The 15,985-nt window shown below is 36.7% G+C and overlaps 1 protein-coding gene across 5 annotated transcripts in view; it reads left to right on the top strand.

Moving 5' to 3' along the window:
- LOC121374125 (carbohydrate sulfotransferase 11-like) overlaps window positions 1-15,985 on the top strand; it is a 28,020-nt gene that overhangs the window by 6,350 nt on the left and 5,685 nt on the right. For 4 of the 5 annotated variants that reach the window (XM_041501069.1, XM_041501065.1, XM_041501067.1 and 1 more), the window contains exons 2-3: window positions 14,003-14,630; window positions 15,829-15,866. In XM_041501069.1, the coding sequence (XP_041357003.1) occupies window positions 14,534-14,630; window positions 15,829-15,866 (135 nt within the window). In that variant the 5' untranslated portion in view covers window positions 14,003-14,533. Of the gene's footprint in view, window positions 1-9,028; window positions 9,168-14,002; window positions 14,631-15,828; window positions 15,867-15,985 lie in introns of those variants that run through there. The other variant, XM_041501068.1, reaches the window with a different exon arrangement.

Genomic DNA, 15,985 nt, shown 5'->3' with positions numbered 1-15,985 from the left:
AAACACCCAGCTTCTGTATGGTCTTCCTAACATGTATGGTCAACTACGCGGGGAAGAAAAAGAAAAGAAAAAGAAAAGAAAAAGAAGAGATCTCGTATTCAGGTAACACAGACGGTATAAAGAAATGAAGAAACCTGATCTCCTTTGTCTGATATCACACCCAGTATTTACCTGACATATTCACCAAGCCCCACAGTGCTAACAGTGTTGACCCGTGTTTCGCCGTGTTCTCTGTAATGTGAGGATAGTTACTAATATAACCCATCACAGAATGCTTTTGAAATAGTCAGTGGTTAAGACGTAAAAGAAGGTATGTGTTTCTGGAAACATGATGAAAACATGTTAGGTAGGGTTGGTCGTCTTTACACAATTACTACTTTTTAAGTCTTTTTCACCTACATTTTAATAAATAAATAAATAAAAAAATAATTCGTAAAACAAAAAATAGGTATAGTCGAGTCCCCGAAAACACAATATTTTGTTTTACGCCTAATAGAATGTCCTCGATTTATATTGCTTCGATTGTTAAGTTTGTTTGTTTTGTTTAACGACACCACTAGAGCAGCAGGCGCGGATTTAGTGGGGGGCCCAAGGGGCCCGCCCCCCCCCCCCCCCCATTTTTGGCGTCAATTTTTTTTTTTTTTTTTTAACTATAGCATACACTAGAGTGGAATCACACAAAAATGCACTTATTTCAAAATTTCGCGGGGGAGCATGCCCTCGCCCCCCCCCCCTATTTAAAAATCCTGGATCCGCGCCTGAGCAGATTGATTTATTAATCATCGGCTATTGGATGTCAAACCTTTAATAATTTTGAAACCCGCTACATTTTTCCATTAGTAGCAAGGGGTCTTTTATATGCACCATCCCACAGACAGGATAGCGCATACCATGGCCTTTGATATACCAGTCATGGTGCATTGGCAGAAACAAGAAATAGCCCAATGGGCCCATCGACGGGCATCGATCCCAAACCGACATGTATACATTTTATTTGGGCCTAATATATTTTTGCACGTACGTAATTAAAATCCACTTCGGGCCACTACATTAAGACGACCTCGTTCTTAAAGTTTGTTTTGTTTAACGACACCACTAGAGCACATTGATTTATTAATCATCGGCCCGTTCTAGATTCAAGACTAATAGTACTAGAGTCTGAGATTTGTTTTCTAATGACATGACAACGCTATTTACAAATTGTATACATTTTTCAAGAGAAAGTATAAGACTTAACTTATAACTAAGAACGTTTTTTTTTTACATTTTAAAATTTTTCTCTTGATTGTTGGACTTCATTAACTCAAATATTATAATAAAACTGAGTTCGTATCATCATTCTGAACATTTTGATACCAAACATGATATGGTTCCATTCATTTTGTGACGCATGCCTTGAAAATAGGCTCCATTCAAGCGGTCGTCTACCACAAAAAAAGTAGGTCAAATTTTCACAGTGACCTACACTGAACTGAAAAGGTAGCACCCTGAAATCGTGTTCAGGAAGATCTTAAATTTAAAAAAAAAAAAAAAAAAAAAAAACGCGTAAGGCAACCATTCACGACACGAAGAGTCCACGAACTCAATATTCGCGGTGCGTGTGACGTCATATCATTAGAGATTTGAGTCTAGATTCTAAAGGTTAATAAGTACGAGCCCAGAAACGGACTGAACTTACAGACACCTGCAGTCTAGACAAGAAATGTATTCAGTATTTAATGTGAATAGTTAAAGAGACTAAGTTACTGACAGTAGTAGTGGAAAAAGTAACAATGGCAGAAAACTCAGTGGCCTACAGTCTGAAACGACGCAGTTTTTCTCAATGTGTACTGTACGTGTACGGTTCAAAAGGCGTAGGTTTAAATTCACGGTTATTCTCAATGGTTGCTATATACGTGTACGATTCAATAGATGTACACATAATGGCGTATATTTACACACTGCCTTATTTTTGATAAGAATTATTTTTTTCTCTCTCTTTTTTTGTCTTTTGTTTGTTGGTTATTTTCATTTCATTAGAACAACACCTTATGTAAACTAAATAGCATAAATATGTATTCTTGTGTAATGGTGTAGAGATGTCTGTTAAAGAGGTAACGCCTGGGGTAAGTTCAGTAAACCGCTTATCGCTAACACAGAAAAACCGAATGAACACTTCGCTAACCAGTCGAAATAGTTTGCAAACGTTAGTGAATTTGGGACTGTTAAGTAGTTACCGTACATGACTTAAAGCAGCATTCTCGAATTTATTGTTCATTGTTCAACCATTTAGAATTAAAGGTGTCGATAGATATCAGTAACTGGATGGACCAGTGATATTTTCACTTACTTTAATAAGCAACGACAACAAACAAACAAAACAACAGTGTTGAACACCTCGTCTTTTAAGTGGGGAGGAGTGCATCATCATGAAAGTTAGGGAGGTGACAGTGAGTAGGGGTGTTCATTTTAATTCAGAAACATGTTTTAATTACCTCTTGCGAATATTATTTTTAAATTTAAATAATAATAATAATAATAATAATAATAATAATAATATTGCTATTATTAATTTTATTATTATTATTTATTATTATTTTTATTTATTATGTTTATTTTTATTTTTTTAAATTAATTCTTTCACTGTAACTTATCCTTAATGTCTTCTAGATTGTTCCATTGTAATAATAGGTTTCTTGGTTTAGCTAATTGTAAAGGTTTTGAGAGATAATCAACAGTCCAATAGTCCTGAAAAATAAAACATATTCGATAGTTCGTTTGTGTCAAAAGGGAACCAATGAATTGGCATATAACTTATAATAAATAAAGTTAAAATTCATATAAAACATAGTTAAATATTAAACCCATACCAACTTAAATTAAAAAAATAGATTTTTTTTTTTTACAAATTATCATCAAATTGCATAGGTTGAATCTTATTTTACAATACAGGTATGGAAAATAAAAGTTTGTTTTGTTTAACGACACCACTAGAGCACATTGATTTATTAATCATCGGCTATTGGATGTCAAACATTTTGTAATTTGACATATAGTCTTAGAGAGGAAAGCCTCTACAATTTGTTATTAGTAGCAAGTGATATTTTATATGAATCATTCCATAGACAGGATAGCATATACCACGGCCTTTTGATGTACCAGTCGCGGTGCACTGGCTGGAGCGAGAAATAGATACTGGTATGAAGACAACTGATGAAACAGCCAACGTAAAGTACGCACGGTCCTATGTGGCAAAATAAAACATACTGTATATATAACTCTTCAAAAGAAGAAACGCAAAACCACATTGTCGTAACATTTGGAGAATTGATTTAATTATTGAATGGTGAGTCCGATAATTACCAAATGTTGCAGGATTGTTCACAATTCACTCTAGTCCATTGTGAGTAAGTGATAGGACACACCACCAAGGTCAAGGTCGTCTGGAGTCAATACCGGGTGTGGCCTCCGCGTGTGTTGACAACTGCCTGGCACCGCCTGCCCATTGAAGCAACCAGAGTACAGATGACGTCCCGGGGGATGGTGGCCCACTCGGCCTGCAAGGCTGCTGCCAGCTCGGGCAGGGTCTGGGGCTGTGGTTGTCGCTGTCGGAGGCGTCGGTCCAACTCGTCCCATAGATGTTCAATTGGGTTCAAATCCGGTGATTTCGATGGCCAAGGAAGGACATTAATGTTGTTGTTCTGTAGGAAAGCCGTTGTGAGACGTGCTGTGTGAGGCCTGGCGTTGTCATGTTGGAACACTGCGTTGGCGTTGGCCATAACTGGAACGATGTGTGGCCGGAGGATCTGGTCAGTGTAGCCCTGTGCATTCAGGTTGCCCTGCACGTGGACCAGGTCAGTTCTGCCAGTGTGTGAGATGGCTGCCCACACCATGACACTACCCCCGCCGAATCTGTCCACTTCCTGCACGCAGTTTGCCGCATAACGTTCACCACGACGCCTATACACGCGACATCTTCCATCATGACGTCGGAGCAGAAATCGGGACTCGTCAATGAACCACACCCGTCTCCATCGCAGTTGAGGCCATTGTCGATGAATCTGGCACCACTGCAGTCGGAGTCGACGGTGTTGTGGTGTTAAGATGACACCTCGAACTGGACGTCTGGCACGAATTCCTACCTCACGTAGGCGGTTCCGTACGGTCTGGTCGGATATCCTGCGCAAACCTGGTATTGCTGCGGCTGTGGAGGTGGCAGTAGTCAATCGTTCCCGAAGGTGGCGTACCCGGATGTAGCGGTCCTGCCCGGGGGTAGTGACCCGTGGTCGACCGGATCTAGGGAGGTCACGTGTTGATCCATGTTGCTGGTAACGGTCTGGGGATGGTGCTTGGGGACACATGGAATGCCCTGGCAACGGCCGTTCTGGATTCGCCTGCGTCTAGTCGGCCGATGGCATTGTTTCTCTGCGGTTCACTGAGACGTGGCATGTCCTGGATTGTCAACTGTCGGCCAGATACAGAGGCCAGGCAAGCGAACACCCTGCACTTTTATACTGTCGGTGTTCATGTTGCACGTGCAGACAACGCACGTGCAGTGGTGACATGGTTTGCACGTGGCTGCGTTTTTGCGAATATTCACATTTTGGAACTTTATTGTACAGTAGCTGCGTTTTATCGAATGTAACCGTGGGAATGTGTTTGGGACATGCAATGGCCTTATATTCACAAAGCATGAACCGGTAGGAAACATAAAATCGGAGTTATAACCCATTTGTACCCTTTTGCGTTTCTTTTTTTGAAGAGTATATATATATATATAATTATATATATTGACAATGTAACGTGACAGCTCTCGGTAAAACACGGTTATTTTTAAACTCGCGTTACGGTGTACTGAGTTTATGAAATGCTTGTTGCTCGTGACTGGCACACAATCTTACTGAATGCAGAGCATTAGAAGAGGCGGAACATATACTTTATTGACAGTGTCACTGAGTGACAGTTTAAGTATACCTGTATGGAACATACATCAGTTAAAAACCATACTAATTGTTAGTTGGCGCAGAACGTAGCCCGTGATAAAGCGCCCGCCTGGTGCGAGATCCGTCAAGGGTCCATCCCCGTCGGTAGGCCCATTGGGCTATTTCTCATACCAGCCAGTGCACCACGATTTGCGTATCAAAGGCCGTGGCATGTGCTATCCTGTATGTGGGATGTTGTATATAAAAGATCCCTTGCTGCTAATAGAAAAAAATGTAGCGGTTTTCTTCGCTAAAACTATATGTCGAAATTAGCAAATGTTTGACACTCAATAGCCGATGATTAATAAAACAATGTGCTTTAGCTGTGTCGTTAAACAAAACAAACTTTAACAAACTTATTAGTTCTGAATAATAATTTTAAACAACCTAGGAAATGTTAAAAAGAAAACTAGGCCAAGTCAAAAATAGTGGTTTACTTTTCGGGCAAATTAACATAATTTTACTTTGATATTATACAGGGTATCAAGAAACTATTCCTTTTTTAAATACGCCCGTCATTAACAGATCGTATTATCGTATGACGTTGACCATGTAGATAGAGTGTCCGCCTGTGAAGTGGTCGGTCATCGGATCGATCCTTCTCAGTATTTGGGCTATTTTCCGTTCCAACCAGTGGTCCACAACTGGTTCATCAAAGGCCGTGATATGTGCTGTCCTGTCTGTGGGAAAGTGCATATAAAAGACCCCTTCCTTTTTATCGGAAAGAGTAGACTATGTGGCGGCAGCGGGTTTCCTCTAAAGAAATATGTCAGAATGACCATATGTTTGACGTCCAATAGCCGATGATAAGATAAAAATCAATATGCTCTAGAGGCGTCGTTAAATAAAACAAACTTTACTTTTGTGGGAGTCCAACACACACTAACCAATACACACTAACCAACACACACTGATCAACACACACTAACCAACACAGTAACCAACACACACTAACCAATACACACTAACCAACACACACTAACACACACTAACCGACACTAACCAACACACACTAACCAATACGTTTTGTGTAAAAAAATTGTTAATTTTTTCTCTTTTGTTTAAAAACAGGAATATAATAAAACATTTTGACAAGCCAAAGAAAAAGGAAAATTAAACAAATAATATTCCTCTAAGCTGAAAATAATGTTTTAAAATATGTTCATCCCACGTTAAAGCTGCCACAACTCCCAATTTTACAGATCGTTCTCTTGACTAAAATACAAACACAACTACACTTTTAAGTAACTGGTTTTCGTTTTCAACCTATACCTGTGTACATGCTTATAAAACACTGAAACGTCTAGACTTGCTGCATGCTGTATGGTTACGCCATGACTTTGTCTCGTGACTTTATTAAAATTGTAAGAAATTCTCGATACTAGCCCTTAGCATGGCTTAAAGTACCACTTATAGCTGAATGGTGTGTAATGGGGGAGAAATTCAGTTGATTATTCTAAATGGATTAAATGCATGTTAAACGACATCCCCAAACAAAGAAAGAACGCTTTTGGGTGTCAGTCAGTGTAGGGATCACTGAAGTAATGTCAATAAACAGTTACAGTATATGTAGCTGTGAATAATTATACATTGTTTCAAACTTTACCATAACAACATTTGAGTTGTGGTGAGAAAACATACTTATCGGCAGTGCCAGGCTAAGTTATCGGGTCATTTTTTTTATTACTAACCTATATACAAAATAAATAATAAATAATAATAATAAACGCTTTAAAAGAAAAGCAACTATTGCTTTTATAAAAATAAAACTATCACAGATTAGTCATTTTAGAAGATATTTCAATATTCTTTAGTCCAAAATATATAAATTATGATGAAAAAAAACCCTCTGGACAATGAAATACAGACTTATTTATGAAAAACACAATGGGGGTATAATCTGGACTAGAAGGGTATATTCTGGGCTAGCCTGTTTCATACCCCGGGGTATATTCTGGGCTAGTCTAGTTTATACCCCAGGGTATAAAACAGGCTAGCCCACTTTAACCCCGGGTATAGTTTGGTGGGGAGGGGGGGGGGGGGTATATTTTGGGCTGTTACACCGGCTCTAAATTATATTATTTCCCAATTTTTCACAAAATATTACTTTGACATCAATACACAAAGCCACACATATTTATAATATATTTCGGACATTAATTTTAAAAAATCAGTATTTTATTTAAGAAACTATGCCGAAATCTCATGTCCCTTGCCAGGGGTGAAGTAATAGTATGGACTATAACAGTTAGGACAATTTTACAATATTTTAGCAATTATGTACACACGGACAAGGTCAAATGTAGAATGCCTGGTTGGTACATGGTATGCACATAGACAACATAATTTCCTTAAATATTTTAAAATGTAATTTCTAATTTTGGCATATGCAAAGACAGTAACAGTATGGATGCTCAAAATTTGTGTGCAAAGAAATATACTTACTTGTTCAAAAATGTGTCTTCTGGTACAAGTTACATTCAAATGATAAGACAGAAAGTGGAAGATCCTTTGTAGAAAGTACAACAAGACCAAGTTCATGGAGCTCCAATTATGAACATTTTATGATGGAGGTAACAGTAAGGACATATATATAAGGGACACACATATTTAGTAAAAAAATGTAAAATATAATTATCAAAAGTAAAGTATAATAGCACAGTATTGTTACTTAATATCTCATGATTACATTTATGCAGAAAAAGTTAAAGAATATTTTTATTTTTTTTGACACAATATTAAACTTTATATAACTTCACCCCTAGCAAGGGACCTGAGATTTCGGCATAATTTCTGAAATAAAATACCGATTTTTTAAAAACTAATGTCCGAAATATATTACAGATATGTGTAGTTTTGTGTATAGATGTCAAAGTATTATTCTGTGAAAAACAATTGGAAATATATACATTTTATAATATAATTTAGAGCCGGGACACAAAATGTTACCAATTTTGATATTGACCCGTATAAAGAAAGTTCTGGGCCTATTTGGCTAAAAGTTTATAGTTGGTTAGGTGAGAGTGTGTGTATGCGAGTTGGTGTGTGTTTATGGGGCGGGGGTGGGGGGGGGGGGGGGGGGGGGGGGGGGGGGGGGGGGGGGGGGGGTGGGGGGGGGGGGGGTATGTGTAATTATTGGTATAATTAAATAATATATAAATATGTCTGAATAATATACAGCTGTTATAGCTTGGAAATCCGTCATTACCGCTTGCGGTTATATTAATTATTATTATTATTATATAACATTTAAAGAAATATCTTAAAATATCAGTCAAATAAAAGAGTTATCAGTCACTCAATGACGATAACACATTTTAGAATGAAATTTTCACTATTTCACTCAAAAATGTGTTATCGTGACTGTAGAAAGTTTTATCTTCACTGTAAGAAAGCCGGAACTATTTTGCTGCTGGCATTTTAAAAATAAAGGTAAATTGCCAAAAGTTATATAATAAATAGAAAATGTTATGTTTTTTGTCAAATATGATTTATATTTCATCTCGTGAAGTTTGCAGTCATATCACACTCGTCGCGCAAACCCGACTTGTGAGATATGTTTGCAAACTTCACTCGATGAGATATAAATCATATTTGACAAAAAACATAAAATATCCTCTAATTATTATTATTTTTATTTTTTATTATTATTATATTTTTAAAGCATTAAGAATAAATTATCCATATTACACCCACCCCCATATAACGTCATAATTTCATAGATGTAAGTAAAATACGACTTTTAGCTAAATAAATACAAATTAATTAACCAGTATATTATCTATAAATTTTACCACCAAAGTCCAAATTGTACTGACAACAACAGTAACGTAATGTGTAGTTAAAACTTCTACGTGTATCGTTTTAATCCAAATATACACATATCAGATAAGTCACGAAGCGTGTATCTCATATCAGACATAAAAAATAACACTTTAGGACAAGTCACGAAGCGTGTATCTCATATCAGACATAAAAAATAACACTTTAGGACAAGTCACGAAGCGTGTATCTCATATCAGACATCAAAAATAACACTTTAGGACAAGACACGAAGCTTGTATCTCACAAAAAGCAGGCATGTCACGATTTAATAATGTTATTTAAAATTAGATACAATTCGAACGGTGACCTGGTTAGCTGCTGTTTTGCTACTTCAGAAGAATAAGAATAGAATGCTAGGTGCATTTGAAATATGCAGTCTCGGTATGTTTTTGGGTGTTTTTTTAATTATGTAGACATTTTGACGATTTTGCCACATTAATTTTTCTTACCATTGATAAAACAAGGTGTAATACATTTTTTAGATTTCGTTTAGCTAACCATTTTTTATCTATAAAAAGAGGAAGATGGATCAATGTTTTATATGAAAACAGAAACTGTATCTATTGTACTACTGATGATGATGATGTTGGTGATGGATTTCACTACTTATTTATATGTACCAAATTTAATGAAGAGTCATATAAACTTGAAGCTTTTGAATTGTAAAAAAATATCGTCACCTTTGAAAGTTGTTTAGATTTATAACTATTATCAACAAGCATTTCTTTTCCCCCTAAGACTTCTATTATGTATACTAGTACTTTATGCATTAGTTGTTTTTCAAACTGTAATATTGATGCTGTTATATTGTAATAGCCCTCGGGTGACGCTACAGTTCAATACAAGTACCGTTATACTTAAACTTGATAACAACTCCAGAGTAAAGTTCAGAAAGTTTATTTGTAAAACAAGTTCAATAGTACATTTAATCCACCAAGGTCACATCCAAGGTACTTTAATAAGTTTTGAGGACTAATAGGACTATAGCAAATGATGACTTGGAATTGAATAATAAAAGCACTAATGTAAAACTTGTAACCGATGGCCTAAATATTTCTGAGTTACAGAGTAATACTAATTACTGACTGCTATTTTGTCATCTTCATAAATCAAGGCTAATATTCGTTCCTCGTATTCAGCCTTGATACATGTCGTCAAGAAATCGTGCCACAAAATGCTTAAATTTCATTGGATGCGATGAGATCTGATTGCAACGAATCGCAATGCTCCTTATAGATTCCCTTGTTATTGTAAACAAAGATGGCAGCGTCAGTGTCCGGCGGTTAATTTTTGATATGGCCTCAGACCACAATTAATTTCGCTATATGTTTTTATATAGCCTTAGTGGCTATAACATTTTTATTAATATCAGCAGGCCCGTGAAGTTTTGTATGTACCTTTGCCTGCACGGGGGACACATACCCTGTAAAGGACAACCCCTGTTGTCCAGCTCTTTCTCCCAGCATATTGGTTTAAACAGACACACCCTCTAAACCAGGCCGGAGTACACCCATTTTACACAAAAAGCACTACTTTTGCATGGGCCGGAATTACCACAAACAAGTCTTCAATGTCAACAAGTTACACATGTTTACAAACTACATGCTATCCCCTGTCACTTCAGTCAAACAGTTGCCACTTCATAGCTGTCTGCCATGAAATAATCACAGTCAAACAGCAGACTACTTGCGCGGTGAAACTTCCGGATTTTGGACAACCAAATGGGAAGATAACTGTAATCTGAGGCCATATTGCTTTCAAGATTGTCACATGTTACCGATGCTGTGATTGGTCAGCGATGTCATCGTGTAAGGGACATAATCGGTGTTACAAATTTTCTTCCAATAGAGGGCGCTAGTAGTGGATATCAGTAATCTTGACTATATGTATCAAGGCTGAATACGAGGAATATTAGCCTTGATTTATGAAGATGCTATTTTGTGTACATTCACTTCAAAATATTTCTTGTATTTCTTAAACAGTAGTTTAGATTTATTTATTTGCCAAACATAATTTAGAATGCCACATAAGGCACTGGGGGCAGGACAAGGGGAATGCATTGGCTGGGCTATCAGCCCTTTTCACAAGTAAAGTGTAACTTTCAGTTTGAGAGTGCCCCACATCGGGTCAGGTCAGAGTGTTTAACATGCACATTCAGAGCAAGCTGTTGTAGCGCACGCCTGTCCTGGACACAAGTGCCGGCTTCGACCGGCTCCTCCGTCCAGGGCAGGAAAGGGGTGGGGTGGGTCGGAGGGGGTACCGCCTGCACTGGCCGGTGCAATGGAGCACCAGCAGTCCGACCGGGTCTGGTAACAGGCGGAGGGTGGTACGGTGCTATTTGGAATGTCCCGTGGGATTAAGCTAAAGAGAAATGATGCGCATTTTTGTAAAGGAAGTTAGGTGCAATTTTGAACGGTCCGTCAAAAAGTAAAAGGGGAGCAACGTATAGTTTTGGAAGATTAGTGTGCCGAGAGTAGCTAGTTAGGGGGACCTAGTATATGTTGAAATGTCTCCCTAGATTGCCAATAAGGGCCCTTAAAAGGGCCTGATCTGTTCAAAACATTTCTTACAAAATTACAAAACAGACGACACCATAATATTTTTAATACAAAAAACAATAAAATTTGCAATTGAGGTCAATACAAATAACCTATACATATAATGTTTTAATACAATCAATCCCCCCACCCAAGAAGTACCCAACTACCTACCAAATTTCAGCTAAATCATCCCACAACCGTTCTTACAGGATGACATAACAGAGGCGACCCAAAATAATAATAATAATAATAATCCCACCAAAAACAATAAGTTGCCCAGCCGAAAAGGCTTGGAAACCTTATAAATAGCTTTCGTTAATAGCTAACAATTAACCCAGTGGGTTTTTTGTTTTCTTCTTATATCTGTATAGCCATAATTAAATTAAGTACCAAAATTATCGATAATATAGTCAAAGCTTCAGTTTCTGTACAGACACTATTTGTTGAACCTGACATGGCGAGATGTAGAAGCTTTTTCATTATTTTATCATTTGTACACATCGGCTGGATAAAACTAGGGTAGGGTCCTATAGGGTGTATACCACCATATCAAATCATTTAGACAGCTGAGACAGTATGCACTCCAGAATCACTATCAAAACACTGATGATATCAGGTGTCCGTGAAAGAATAGCATATATTCTGCTCCACCGTTAGCATCTGTCATGAGCACAGCCCATAGCTATCACGTCCGTTGTTTTCGTATAAACGATGATAATTATGAAGAAGACAATTTTCAAATTATGAAGCATATACGTCATATTGGAAATTAGCCTCCAAATGTCCACCTTAAAACAATGTGAAATTTCCAGGATTGCTTTAATGCCATAACACATAAACATATGCACACATACATATACACAAACACAACACAAACATACAAGCACACACACATACACACAGGCACACACACAAACACACACACACACACACACACACATACACACACACACAGAGATACACACACACAGATATATATATATATATATATATATATATATATATATATATATATATATATATATATATATATATATGTATGTATGTATGTATGTATTTTTATATTTTGAATATCTCTATTGTATGTATGTCGGGTTTTGACTTAAACATACATATATTCAATGACGCACTGGCACAGGGGATATTAAAATCCTTTATTGCCTTCACAAATTTCTTCATGCCGTTACCGAGACCCGAACCTGTGAACGATCGTTAGTCGACCATATTCGTACCGGTCCAACAAACACGCGGTTCTAAGGCCCCATGGCTTGGCACTGGCTATATATGTATTTTTATATTTTGAATATCTCTATTGTATGTATGTCGGGTTTTGACTTAAACCCGACATACATGTATGTATGTATGTATGTATGTATGTATGTATGTATATGTATATGTGTATGTGTATGTGTATGTGTATGTGTATGTGTATGTGTATGTGTATGTATATGTATGTATATGTATATGTATATGTAAAAGTATATGTATATATATATATATATATATATATCTTATATATATATATATATATATATATATATATAGAATACTGGTGGTTATCATTAAAGGCTTGAAAGGTGCTCAATACTTTAAGAGAGAGTAGAGCATGCAATAAATATATATATTGCACTTTTGTCCTACGCTATTACTCCGAGTTTCACGCCCTTCGACGACGCAACGTCAAAAACATACATCGGTCTATCTGGCGGTAATTTCAAACAACGATACAACAATCACACGAAATCGTTCAAACACGAAAAATACTCGAAAGAAACCGAGCTATCTAAACATGTCTGGGAACTAAAAAAACAGCGAACAAATTATGAAATAAGCTGGCAAATTATCAAACAGTCGAACACGTACAAAAGAAACTCCGGCCAATGTAACCTGTGCATTGAGGAAAAGCTCGCCATCCTACAAACAAAAGACAAAAACAATCTCAACAAAAGGACTGAGCTCATCTCAAAATGCCGTCACACCAGTAAGCTCAAACCACGCAACCGCACTACACAAAAATAAAAACCCTGCAATCTTTTCACCAGTGTCAGCTATCTGAAGATCGTCGAAGGGCGTGAAACTCGGAGTAATAGCGTAGGACAAAAGTGCAATATATATATTTATATATATATATGTATATGTGTATGTATATGTATATGTATGTCTGTATGTCTGTCTGTCTGTCTGTCTGTCTGTCTGTCTCTGTGTGTGTGTGTGTGTGTGTGTGTGTGTGTGTGTGTGTGTACACACGTAACATGCACACACGTTTTTATTTCGACAATCAAAATGCCTTTAATTACCACTAGAAGCAATTATATTCCCAGAGTGCACTTGATATAATATAACTGGTAAACTGATTCATCTGTATGCTAGGAGGGGCTGGCTGGATATAGTACAATCGTAAAGCGCTCGCCTGATGTGCGGTCTGTCTAAAATCAATCTGCAGCTGCGGGTTTCCTCTCTCATTATCTTTGTGGTCTTTAACCATATGTTCGACGCAAATAACCGTGATTAAAGTGCATTGAGTGTGTCATTACATAAAACATTCCTTGCTTCCTTCCTTCCTGTCTGCTATGAATGCGAAGGTGACATTTTATAAGCTATTTTCACTAAAAACTCTCAACAACAACATGTACTTCAACTGACTTTACAGTCGTCATTTTTTCTTTCTTTTTTCAGGAAAACAAATACGAATCATCAACTTACGGAGTTTTCAGTTACATCCTATAAAGGGAACCTAAAGTGTTGGTGTGGACATCATGTAAAATCAACCTGCAGAATTAGCGCTAAAAACCTGTAATATAATCCTGATGTATGTGCTGGTAATTTGAAAAAAGAAAGCTACCATATCTACAAAGCGAACCTGCCGTTGTAAATTGACCGGTGCTGACAACCTGCAAAATGGACATGTTGTGTTGGTGCTGACAATCTGCAAAATGGACATGTTGTGTTGGTGCTGACAATCTGCCAAGTGAACCTGTAGTGTCGGTGATTACTATTTGCAAAGTAAACCTTTTGTGTCGGTGATGACTATCTGTGAAACGAACCTGTCGTGTCGGTGCTGACAGTCTGCAAAAAAAACCCTTTGTGTGGGTGTTGACAATCTGCAAAGTAAGATTGTTTTGTTGGTGCTGACAGTCCGCAAAGTGAACCTGCTGTGTTGACTAACGCATTACTAGCATAAATTAAGCGAGGAATTAATATTCTAAAATGAGATCTGTGCGATTGTTTTTTGGAATTATTGTGATTGGGGTTGTCGTACCATTTCTTTTCTTGGCATTCTACACAAGATTTAACTCAGTGGAAGGTAGGTTGTGTGTATTAATTAAAGTCGTAGACCCTAGTTTCAACCTATGAAAATGGACACTAAGTTTGTTTAATCTACATTTGGATAAAACTGCAAAATAGTGAAGCAAGTGTCTATGATATGGAAACGCGGAAATACGTTTACAAATAGACTATAGCACGTTTGTGGTATTAGAAACACCAGGATGGCCATAAACACTTCGGATGTACGAAAATTTATAATATAAATACTGTTTGATTTCAATTATTAAAATTAAAATTTAAATTATGAAATATACGCCGTAATGTTTATAAACCAGGGTCTGTCACTTTAAAATGCAGATACAATGCAAGGGACTGGGTTGTGGAATGTTGGATAAAAACAAATTGGTGTTGAAGACATTTTCTTTAAAATGTAATGGTTTCACAAAAGTAGTATTGTGTCTTTCTTCTATTTAAAGTGACTGAGCATAATTCCCATGAATCCAGAGGTACACGCCATAAATGTATTTGAACTCCTATACTACAAACCACAAGATGATCAGAATGACATTGAATTTGCTAAATTTGATCCAAAGTTGTAACGAATGTGCAGTTAACAGCAAAAAAATCGCGGCATTAGTCAACAATATGTTATATTGCCGAATATGTAGGCTCGGTGCTTTTATTATGCTAGCCTCTGCCAACCGGCTTAGGATCCTTTTAAAACAATAAAAAAACAAAAACATGCATTAAATGTTTAGAAATAACAAACAACATAAGCAGACACTAAAATGTTTATTTCATACATACAAGCCTTGAAGCACGGATACCTTTATTGTATATAATATTTTCGTCTTCAGCCAGAACCTGGTAGTATTTGTATAGAGGTGGGCAAACTGAAAATAAATTGGGTACCTGTAACAGTAATTATCATATATACATTTATATGCAGAGCTCGAAATTAAGGATTTTTATTTACCTACGGCAATTGTGAAATATGTTTTAGCCTGACTACAGCAATTTAAACCAATACCATTTGTAACAAATAAAAAAACAAAAAAAACAAAATGCATATACATACATACATACATACATACATATATATACACACACACATATATGTATATAATGCATATATATATATACATACATACATACATACATACATACATATACACACACACACACACACACACACACACATATATATATATATATAACATTGATTTTTGTTTCAGAAATACTGTCGTTTTCTCAGCAGAGTTCTCTGTCTCAGGTTTGTGTTTGTGTTAATATCCTAAATTTATATTTTAAAGCTGTAATCTACAGTGACAAACATTTATATGTTTTCTTCTCGAGACACGCCATTTTCGGACAACATTTAAAAACATGCTA

The sequence above is a fragment of the Gigantopelta aegis genome, chromosome 6 (genome assembly GCF_016097555.1).
Source record: "Gigantopelta aegis isolate Gae_Host chromosome 6, Gae_host_genome, whole genome shotgun sequence".
Taxonomy (NCBI): Eukaryota; Metazoa; Mollusca; class Gastropoda; order Neomphalida; family Peltospiridae; genus Gigantopelta; species Gigantopelta aegis.
This window is presented reverse-complemented; position numbering and strand designations above follow the sequence as displayed.